This window comes from Lotus japonicus, chromosome 5 (genome assembly GCF_012489685.1).
Source record: "Lotus japonicus ecotype B-129 chromosome 5, LjGifu_v1.2".
Lineage (NCBI taxonomy): Eukaryota > Viridiplantae > Streptophyta > Magnoliopsida > Fabales > Fabaceae > Lotus > Lotus japonicus.
Window position 1 is genome coordinate 65,691,035 of NC_080045.1, and position 12,275 is coordinate 65,703,309.

Genomic DNA, 12,275 nt, shown 5'->3' on the forward strand with positions numbered 1-12,275 from the left:
GTTCGGAAGTCTAGTGAGGCAAATTACAACCAATAGAGGAAATTTTCTTCATCATGTTGGCTTCCTACCTTTCAAGTAGTCAAATTTAAAATTGAAAAGCTATTACCTTTACTTGTGACAGACATTGCATTCATATGTAGCTAATGTGAGTTCCCATAGTACCCTTTCAATATCAATTTTGGCTTATCTAAAAAACATATGTAGTTAATGTAAAAGGGAAATCAGATAATTCATTCATGTCTATATATTACAAATTTTGAATGAGTTATCAATTGAATGATTTTGAATATTTTTGAATGGCTTAAATTTCAAACATTAGATTGTTATATTTAAGTTTATGTATTGTTACCATTAATTAAATTTATATATACCAGGATGTGGGTTGAAGACAAGTGACAGTGGACATGGAAGTGGAGACAACTCTTATTTCAATGGGAAAGCTGGCTATTAATACTTCAATTGGAGTCATTGTTGGAATTGAAGGTTGGGGGTTACATGATACTTCCGGAGATAATGCAGTAAAATCAATGTATAATTTGTTAACTGATTTTTCATCCTTTACAAAATTTTCTCGAATATACCTTCAATGTTTTTTCTTGGAGGCTAATTTTGAACAAAATTCCAACAAAAGCTAATCTATTGAGAAGAGAGATATTGCAGCCAGAGCAATCTTTTTGTGCAGCCTGCGGAGAGCAGGTGAAAGACTCCTCACTTGTTTTTTATTTGTTCTGTAATGGCTGAAGTTTGACATCTTGTTTTTCAATTGTTAGGATTCATTTCTGTCATGCATCATGTACCTAGTGAGCATTTTATACAGTTCTTCGCGGTTTACATTGATCATGTCCTTCTGAAAAAAGAAGATATGGTGTTTCCCAGCGAAATAGCTACCAATGGGATTACGGATGAAAATGTTGCTAATTTTCTTGCTAATGTTAATTAGTGGTGTATCATTTTTCACGGTAATTCATAGACAAAGCAAAGATTTATCAATTTTATGGTGAACAATTTTAAAAATTAGTTTAATCATGATCATGTTTTTACAAAAAATATTTAATACACATTATATAATATGTTTAGTATATATGTTTATAACTAATTTACATAAAAACTCTTTTAGCTTGTGAGCCAAAATTTTCAAACCAACATATGGGATCGAGTTGTCTAGTGTCCACCACATGTTCAGATGGTGGATGTAAATATTGTTATCAAATTACTATGAATTAGTCATAATATAAAAATAGCAATTTGCGGCTATTTGATAGCTAATTTTTTGGGTATTATTTTATAATTATTTTTTCAAATTATAAACCTTATTTGACATGATTGCAACTAATCATATATTTGATTATAAGTTATAAATGGTGTACAACTACACTGCCCGAACAGACAATGAACACTAGAAAAAGACATATAATTCAATCATTATATGAAATTAATCAAGTCCAATTAATCCTTAAAGCTTAGAAGGAAAGGCCATGGTTGTATAATTTTACAAATGATTCAAGTTTTTCTTCATTTTCTTAAAAATTTTGCCTTTGTGTTACTTTTTAAAACAAAAATTTGTAATTTTTGAAATAAACGTTGACTTTATTTTTTAACAAAACATTGGTAATCATCACAGAATTTATAAATACATCTTTTAATTTAAAAATTCTTTTTTCCCCAAAATATAAAAGCAGTTTATATAGGCCTTTTACATTCAATCCTTTCCTTTAAATGGGGCAAACTGAGTTTTTGACCAAGAGGAATTCACATATAGCAATAGGCACATATAAATATGAAGTGATCTTGGATCATAACTTGTGTCTTATTGAATCTCCTAACTACAAGCGAATGGTCTTATTGCAAAAAAGCTCCTTAATTTCCGTAAACAGTTTTGTATATATCTTTAACTTTAAGCAAAATAATTTCATATATAAAATGTAAAAGCATAACTGGATTAATGATGAAAAAGAAAAGGACTACACACATTAATGACGAACAAACCTTTTTTGTTTTGGTATGCAAATGGCTCTGCAGCCTATGACCTAGCCAAACCAGCTAAGGATTCGAGTTGTGCAGTTCATATTATTCTATCGATATAAACGAAAATATATTATTTTATATATGTATGGTCAATTATATCATAAGCTGTTTATAAAACATGGACTAACTAAAATTAATGCCTTTGAGTCAAACTAATTAATAACTCTGCTGTTACTCGCACTAAATCCAGGTTCTAATTGCTTACCGTTGTTGCTCATCAACTAACAAGTACTCTAGCTATTCTGCAAGTCAACGACTTTTTACGTAGCTAGTTTTTATTTTCTAATTAGGGGTGTATTATTCCTTATGGGCTCTGGTTACTCAAGTTTATGGCCCAATGTTTTAGTAATGTTTTTATTTTTGGGTATGCACTCAAACTCTTCCCTTCCTTGTTGACCAAAAAAAACTCTTTCCTTCCTTGCAATAAAATTTTCTTTGTCCTATTTAAAATGTTTTAATGCGAGTTGAACCTTAATTTGACAATCGCCTGTTCATGCAAATGGTACATGTTGGATTCTTTTAAGTATGTCATCAGATTTAAGTCTTGTAAATAAAAAAAATTATGTTAGTAGAGTTAGTCTCATCATGATGTGGATGTTTCGACTCAAGCAGAATTACCTCCTCCTGTAGAGGATATGTAAGCAACAAAAAATTCTTAATTTGACATGACTTACATAAATGTTGGTAAATTTCTATATGAAATTGCATGTATTAATTACCTCTTGAGTTGACAAATAAATTAATAATATTCACCACGACAAAAAAAGGCATTATTTTGCGGCGATTGTAAATTACACTGGCGGTTGTTTAAACTGCCCCTAAAGAATGTTGCAAGCGGTTTCCAAATCCAAACCCTCATGAAACCAACTGTGTGGAACATCTTTTATGGCGATATCTAAAACTGTCGCAACAACAGCTGTAAAATCCGTTTTAAATTTTGCGCGGTTTGGAACATATTCGTAGGAAAAAAATATAATGTAAAAGGATTATTACACTCTCAAAATTATATATGGATTCAAACTTATTTTTTGCCTGTGTGTGTTGTAAGTAGATTTTTATTTTCTATTTATGAATTTTAAAGTGTTCAGTAGTTCAGGTCTCTTGTGGACAAGCCTTGAAGCTAGTACTAATGTATTGCAATCTTTAGAGCCTTTCATCTTCTGATGACTCATTAATTAGTAGGGCACGTACGCCTATATATATAGCCTTACACTTCCATTGATCTTAATCCCTTCCAATCTCTTTTTTTCTTGGTATTTTAGTAGTTGACAGTGGATCTAGTACAACTATTCATTTGGTACATGGACAAAGGAGTTTTATTGTGGGAAAAATCTTCAAAGATCATGTCATGCAGATATAAATTGAACCCTGCGAGGCGGTGACTGATTATTAATTTGAGACTGATCATACGATCGAGAAAAACAAAAAAAGAAATTGGATGTTTAGAGGAACAAGACAATAAGTTAACAAACAAAAGAATTCATGACTTCCAAGCAATTAGTTATCAGATAGAAGAAATGAAGCTAGCTTAGGTTACATCACTATCTTGGTACTAAGTGGTGTTGATGAGAAGACGAATCAGAGAATTGTCTGCATCCCTATTAGCATTCAATTCCCTTCCATCACCTAGCTAGATTAAATAATGCCAAATTATCGATGGTGAGGGGGTGAGTGGTCTTCTTATATATGCAGACCCCAAAAATGGATGTCACTAGTTATTGTTCACTACACTTTGTTCTGGATTACGTACTGTGCTTGCCACAATGAGGGATCGAATTGAGATCATGGGTTAGGCTAGCTGCTATAGCTCATGAGAACGTGATTAAATAGTTGTTTAGCTACTTGCAGTTTCCATTTGTATATAGAGCTTTTCTCATTATTTGAAGAGTAGTCATCATGTGCTAATGTCTTTATGCTAGCTTTTGGATGCATGTTCTGTCCCAATATTATTTTCACCAGAATGCTACGGGATTCCTCACTACTTCTTTACTATAGCTTACCTTCATTCCTAAGCGGGAAGAAACATTAACAATTTCTTTGGTACATAATAAAAGAGTAGTTTATTTCAACGAATTGAATTTACATTAATTCAAGCATAAAAAACTAATTGCATTGAGTTTGGAAATGAGTTGTGTGCACAAACACATCTGGTAGAAGCTATTGCGCGTGCTTAATTGGTAGCGTACATTTTGAATTCATATTAGACCTTAAAAAGATGTTAATACATTATTACAATATATATATGAAGGTTCTTCACTAACATGTTTTAGAATGTGCGTCCAGCACTCATCTAAACATGTTTAAGACAGAGATGTCCACTTTAACATGGTTTTATGACCTCAACATGCAAGAAATTAAGACTTCAACTTTGGCGTCAAACATTAGCGTTGGTTTAGATGACGCTGACGCTAATTTGTGTTGGTTACCGTCGATCAAACTGCCGCTAAATGTTAAATTGCAAATGTGATTTACATAAAGATATTATCAGCTTAACTAGTGTTGGCTTTGCCGGATTTAAAGTTGGTCCTAACTGTTAAATTTGTGTATAACTACCGTCCAATAATTAATAACATTTGTTGTCAACACTAAGCGATCATAGTATCTTCAGCTTGACCAATGCTAATTTGTATTCGATTGATTCTGCCAATGAATTAGTCAAAAGAGTTAGCATTAGTCACTCTCATACTGAATTTTCAATGAAATCTAGATTAACGCCCATTCACCGGTCCAATTATTTTATATCATATCAATTATTATTCAAAAAAATGTCAGTCCTTGGTTTAATTTCAATCAATTGAAGTTACATATCAACTACAAATAACTAGCTCGGTGACCTAAATTTGCAGAGACAAAGAGCTAGCTAAACACAACAAAGTACAGTACCCTAATAAACCTATATAAACATGTCATCAAGACTAGTTGGTACGCTGAGGGTGTTCTTCCTACGTTCACACTAACAATAAATCTCGAGACACAGGCCGTTTTGGCTTGTATGCTGTGGATTGGCTGCACAATTCACATACATGACTTCAATATTTACACTCAAATAAGTACTATGATATATCAACTGAGAAATGATGAGCTCAAGTGACATGCTCTTAGTAAGCTATACTACATAGTATAGCATAATCAACACACATGTCCCGAGGGTGCTGCACACTCACCAACAGGTGCCACAAGGTACGTGTCATCCTTCTTCTCCATATCCAATATTTATGATCGATCAATGCACTAAGAAGTCCGACTTAAGTATGGTAGTTTATAACTAGAACTGCAAACTCCATTAACTCATCATCCTACTGGTTTTATTTATGTCTCGTGCAAGAATGTTATCTCTCACATATTAGTTACAATAAATGAAGATTTTTCAATATTATAATGAACAAAACTTAGAGTATGACAGGTGGACTAGAGTCTTGAAAAGGATATATAGTTCAGGATATTGTCAAGTTAAGTTAGTGATTAGCTAAGTTTTCTATTGGTCAACGACACAAACAATACCTAAATTTTATCAAATTTTTTAATTAATTAAGTTGTGCTATCTGATCCCATATGGCCTATGCTAAATTATTATTTTTTGCAGCAAATTTTTTGTTAGAAATTTTAACCATCAATATTCATAACACATAAAATATGAAGGAAAAAAAAAACATTCAGAAAGGATTACATAGTCTGAAATTTTAACTTTTTGAGTCAAAATCTGAACTTTTGTTATCAATAGTGTTACAGAGCATTGGACCATTACTAGTCTGAACTTTTTTTTTATCAATAGTGCTATGTGGAGAGTAAAAACGCTGGGCCCAGTCTCAAAGCTCAACCCAAAACAGTGCCACAGTCCAAGACACTCAAAACCTTGACAATAAAAGACACTCAAAATCAATGGTCTACTTGACCCCAAAAAACTTCAAGAACCAAGGATCTACTTGACCAAAAACATGACAAGCGTGGACAATCAAATACAAGCTCTGGAAACATACTTCAAAATTTAAATCTTTTTTAATTCAAGTTGAAAAATTTACATTCTAATGACCCAAAAAAAAATTACATTCTACTCCTTATTCTTAACACTATTAAAAATCATATAATTTTAATTTGTTTGAATATCACCAATTATCAATGTCAACATGGGCATACTTGTTTGGAAATATTTCACTTTAGTCTCTAATCCAGGTGACCAATGGCACGTAGGATTGAGACAAATAAAAAGTCAAAAATATTTTTACCATTTAGTGTGTAACTTAAACACTTAAATTTAAAATGATCATTGCAAAAAAATTCTATAGCTTTTTACCCTAAATTTTTGTGATCTATAAAAAACATATTTAACCCAAGAGAAAATAAAACACTAAAGATGAAATGAATTTCAATTTCCCCATACTTGTATATTGTATCGTTATCCTTTGCTGAGGAAATCTTTCATATATTATCCATTCGTTTCTGTTCATTCTTTCGCACAGTGAAGAAGAAATAGATAGCTAGAGTGACACCATGGTCACTGCTTCTCTGCTACCTGTGTCATCATGGTTACCACCTCCTCTACCTTCTCCTTTCAAGGTAACTCTCACAACTCTCATTCTTCGTTCTTCTCCAATCCACCCTCACCAATTTCACCGTTTCAGGGAACACTGAAAACCTTGGAGGCAAGGCCATGTCTGAAGATTCAGCGACCAAGACCCCGTGTTTTCGTTGTTACTTCTGCGGCGGCTCCGGTTAGCGTGAGTGCACCCAATGTCGGTGTCCGGTTTCGCCTTGACAATTTGGGACCTCAACCTGGTTCAAGGAAGAAGGCCAAGAGAAAGGGTAGAGGTATATCAGCTGGGCAAGGAGCTAGTTGCGGTTTTGGAATGAGGGGTCAGAAATCTCGGTCTGGTCCTGGTGTTAGAAGAGGTTTCGAAGGTGGTCAGATGCCGCTGTATCGACGAATCCCTAAACTTAGAGGAATTGCAGGAGGTACAATTAACCTAACCCAACATTTTCATTTTGTTGAAATGAAGATTATAAAATGTGAATTGATGTTACAGCTTGTGTATGTAATTATTATGTATAGTATACATTTCTGTGTTTTGATAATTTCTAGTTTCATTGTCTTGTTTGTGTCATCATCATGCTTCATTGGGAGTTTATGCTGATATCTTGATGATTGAGCTGAAATTCTGAATTTGTTTGATGTAGATAGATTGGTATCCTACTTTTAGAGAGTGCTTGAGAAAATGCTACTTGTAGCAATATCCTTAGTAGGAAAAGTCATATATTGTTATTAAGTCTAAGGATATTTTTACATTTTACACATTGGAATTCTTGTGTTGTTTGGTGCAATTTTGATAAGAGCTATGATTCCTGGATGCTGTAAATTTTGTCTCTACTATTATAGCTTAGCTGACTTTTTATTGTATGTATTATGTGTGCAGCTCTAGTTCTTGCTTTATAATTAAACACTAGAGAGGAATCGCAGTGTACCTCCTTCTAGTGTAATGCTTAGTTTTTAGCTGAAGAATCTGTTCACATCTTCTATGGGGTAGACTGATAATGATAGATTGCTTTTCTTGGCTTCCAGTGGATCTCAGCTCCTAAACTTTTCAGGAAGAGCTCTTTAATTTCCGTTTGCTTGTTTTTTCTGCATTCATTTGCCGGCTATATATAAAGATCAGATGATAAAGAACACAATTGTAGTTATTATGGTCCTGGAAATGGAAATACTCTGCATGGAAATTTTCTTCCATCTTGGCAGAAATAAAATTGAAGAAGTCAATATAAATAGTAAATGATTTTTAGTATGCACTCTGATTACACATACTTGCCACATTATATTTGAAAATCATTAAGTTCTTTTCCTCTGTAGAGACAGGGTATGCCAATGTAGGGGCTCCACATGATGTTGAGTTACTTGAGTATATCTATTATATATTGTATTTTGAAGAAACATTTGGAGGAAGTAGGAGTTTAAGTGATTTCATTGGTGTCCTGAAATGGTTACTCTTGTTTGGAGTCACTGCATTTTGGATCACCAAAACCGGACATCTAAACTAAACTGTGTCCTCCTTTCATCTCTGATATTATTGCATATTTCTTCTTTTTCTTCTTATTTCCTTTGATAATGTTTGTTTCAAAAGCTAGTATTTTATGAAGTTTTTCTCTTATACTATTCTGTATATGAACTCTCTTAACTTATTCAAGGTACATGCTAATGCATGTATCTCTTTTGGAACTATTTTTGAAATCCTTTCTTCTTTTTTTTCTTTTACCTATTAACAAGGTATGAGTGCGGGATTGCCGAAATATGTCCATGTAAATCTGAGGGACATAGAAGGTGCTAAATTTCAGGATGGGGACGAGGTGTCCTTAGAGTCACTGAAGGAGAAGGGTGTGATTAACCCATCAGGAAGAGAAAGGAGACTTCCTTTGAAGGTACAGAACAACAGATTACTTGTTGGTTTAATGACATTTAAATTTCTTATAGTTGTTGTCATGCTCTTGCATCTCCAAGATTGTTTTGATGATGTATAGATGTATTATGCTGTTCAACTTTTCATAATGAAAGATGCTGCTTGAAATGACTTTGCATCTCCAAGACTGTTCAACTATTCATAATGGTTGAAACATTAGCATGCTCTTGTGGAAACAACGTGAATTTACTGATTAAATTTTACTGTATTCATCATTTGTAAATACCTTTCTGCCTTCACAAGAAACACAGGAGAATCTTTGCAAAAAAATTGAGTTTAATACAACTTTTAACTTGCTAGTATCTTTAGGCAAAGCATTTTGCATGGAGCATCGTAAATTTCACAATTGTGATATTGATGAATCAAGAATTCATACCGAATATATTTTTTTAAAAAGAAGGATGACAACAATAGTTTGTCTGTTGTGCTTTTGGTTTCAGATTTTGGGTGAAGGAGAACTAAGTAAGAAGTTGACAGTAAAAGCCCGCGCCTTTTCCACATCAGCAAAGGAGAAGCTTGAGAGCATTGGATGTTCCCTCACTGTGCTTCCTGGCCGCAAGAAATGGGTTAAGCCATCAGTTGCTAAGAACATTGCACGTGCTGACGAATACTTTGCCAAGAAGCGAGCTGCAGCTGCAGCTGCTGAACCTGCCTCCGCTTGAAATCAAGCCACCTGTATGTCATCATATTAGATTTCTTCAAGAGAGATGAAAAGTGAGTTCTTTCGGAACCACGTCACATGTTTCACGTTCTTCAGAATCTCTCCGGTTCATGTAGTTTACTTAATGCATTAACTCTTCTTTTTCTTTTTCTATTTTTGCATTGAAATGTATTCTAGTCATGATTCTAAACAAAAATTAATCTTGTATATCCCATTACATTTTGTTCAGCCATCTCCAAAATATTTCGAGAAATTCAAAGCTTGATAAAATGTAAATTTTGGTTTGCCAATATTTGCAGGAAACCTTCTGTTGTAGTGTGTTTAGTTCTAAAAAAAGGTGTCCCCTTATCTCTTCATCTAATAGTTGTTAAGTGGTTAAGATATTATGTGCATCTTTGCTTTTCAGTTGATACAGCACTAGGGATTTTAGCTCCAACAGAACAAGAAATTTCCTTTCACGTTTGAGTTTTGAAAAAAACGTGTTTTGGCAGGCAACCTAGATTGAAACGTGATTCAATTAAGTGTTTCTTGTTCAGGGTATACTTTAAAGTTCTTGCAGTTCCTCATCCCCTCCTTTTTCCTGTTTTCTTTTACTTTCTCTTTTTGTTCTGTCTTCTTGGAATAAAAATCTTGCAACTTGAAAGGCACGATGCTCAACAATGAGTGTTTTTGTTGAAAACATGTTTTTCCTTCTTTATTTTCTTGTTGTTTGACAGCTTTTGGTTGACTTCCGTTTCTTAACCAAATTATGCAATCTTCTGCAATTAGAATACTTACGAATTTCTCATATTTGAATTTGTATGAAGATGGTCAACAAAATATATCAATATGAGATGTCAAATCAGTGTTAGCTTAACCCCTGCCTTAATATGGATTTATAGCATGTGCAAATAAATTATGAATTTTTTCATGTTACTATGTGTAAAATTGTAATGGTACATGTTTGATTTCATAAGAACTCAAATTTAAGTCTTGTGTATACAAAAGAATTATGCTAAAAAAGATAATATCACTATGATGTGAACATTTTTAGCTCGAACAGAGTTCTCTCTCGTGGATGATACTGTAAAAAACTAGGTGTATAGTGTAGTATATACTTTGAAGGAAGATGAGGGGGGGGAAAAGTAAGAAATGAAGTGATAATATGTTGTGAGGAAAAAGGGTGTGGCGTGCAAATGTGAGAATATCAAATTATCAATATTAATCAACTATTAATAATGCCGCTAGGACACGCCCTAGATTTTTTTAAGGGACATGCATACTTCTTATACATGATGTTGTCATGCTATTGCTAACCACGGGCATGAGGCGTTTGTAATGCTTCTCCATTAGTTAGTATTGATTTTTGGATCTATTCCTCTTAAAACAAAGGGTAATTTGGTTGTTGTATGACTATGAACACGCGTGTCAACCCTTTCAACCAAAGTTGACATTTTCACCTAATCGTAAGCCTAAGCTCAACGCTCGAGCTGCTTTGATAGAATTAGTAAGTTGCTGACAGAAGGTAAACCACATCAAAAGGATTTTAAATGTTTTAATCAAACGCAATAAACTTTACTAATAATTTAGGTTTGAAAAGGGACAATCATGTGGAAAATCTGGACATGATTGATTAAGAATATGATTACCCTTCTTTATTCATAATTCGTGGATGCAAATATTGTTTGTGTCCCACTACTTGGGAAGTATAGATGCAAAGAAAGATACTTGTCTCTAGGTTTTTCAATATTACTAGCGGGATTACCCGTGTCCTGCACGGGTGACTTTTGTTATTTACAATTTAAATTTGGGTTAAAAACTATAACCGTCCCTGAACTTTGAGCGAGATTTGAAAACCGTCCCTCGCCGAAAAATTATCTGAAAACCATCCTCAGACTTTCAAAAACAAATTGGACTCGTCCCTCCGGCCACCATAGCTCCAGCAAGCCGCTTATGTGGCATTCCACGTCACTTAATTAGAGACACGTGGCATGCTACGTGTAATTTTTAATTAAATTTTTTATTCCACATGTGTAATTAATAATGAAAATAAAATGAAAAAAATAATTTAATAGAAAAAAAGGCTTAAATCGTTAAAATTTCACTTCCACCTTCTTCATCTTCTTCCTTTTTCTCTTCCTCTTCCTCCATCAATCCAACCCAGAAATTTATATATCCACCCAAAAAAGTCACGATGATAATCTTCTTTCTTAAATTAACACTAAACCATCCACTCATATATCATCAATTTTTTTTTCTTCATCGAGAAAGAAATACAACAATTTGAAGGACAAAAAATAGAAAAAGCTCATACTCAAACAACAACTCAACCCCAGAAAACTAATCACCCTGACCACTCAGCCTTCAACCAACAATTCAAAAAAAAAAAACCAGAAATAATCAAACCACAAGACAGCAACAACAGCAACCCTCACCCACATCCTCTCACTCCATCTTCTTTAACTCCAAACCCTAGCCCCTTTCCAACCCAGATCTGAAACTTGCGTGTGACTTCCCTTCTTCCCTTCCAACAAAAGCATTTAAACATAATAAAGGAACGCAAGAGTCTTTTTCCATTCCTCATTCTGAACATCGATCTCGCTTCAAGACCTCCCATTCACCAGAAATGGGAACGGAGGAGAGATTGGTGGGTTGCTGTGAAGGTGGTTCTCAGCGGAGAAGCTTCAAAGGAGGTGCATGGTTTGCTACGATTTGGGGTTGGGTCGAAGCCACTCTGGTTGTCGCGGTCCCCAGGTTGTGTGATGGCTGGGTCGATCTATACCTTTCGCAGATCTGGAGGGATTTTGTTACTGGGTTTCGAGTGATGTGAAGAAAAGGGGGTGGAATAGGGTGAGTTTCAGAAACTGAGTTTTGTTATTGGGGTTTGAGAAAATAGATTTTGTGGGTTTTGTTGCAAGATGAAGCAAGGTGGAACAGATTTGCTTGTTTTGAGAGAAGGAGGTTAGTGGGTTTTGTTTGAGAGAAGATTTGGTGGGTTTCGTTCATGGTAGAAGAAAAGAAGATTCTGGGTAAAAAGAAGATAAATTTTGATAAGCATCCTAATCTTTGAATATTGAGTTACAATCATTTAATTTAGTTTAAGCCTTTTTTATATTAAATTATTTATTTTATTTTAATTATTAATTACACATGTGGAATAAAAAATC

The 12,275-nt window shown here is 33.9% G+C and overlaps 1 protein-coding gene across 1 annotated transcript; it reads left to right on the forward strand.

Moving 5' to 3' along the window:
• The first annotated feature begins 6,420 nt into the window (after positions 1–6,420).
• LOC130720190 (50S ribosomal protein L15, chloroplastic) lies at positions 6,421–9,419 on the forward strand. Its single transcript, XM_057570811.1, has 4 exons — positions 6,421–6,579; positions 6,645–6,975; positions 8,279–8,430; positions 8,909–9,419. Exons 1-4 carry the CDS (start codon positions 6,514–6,516, stop codon positions 9,128–9,130), a joined length of 771 nt encoding a protein of 256 aa, XP_057426794.1. The 5' UTR covers positions 6,421–6,513; the 3' UTR covers positions 9,131–9,419.
• Positions 9,420–12,275: the final 2,856 nt, after the last annotated feature.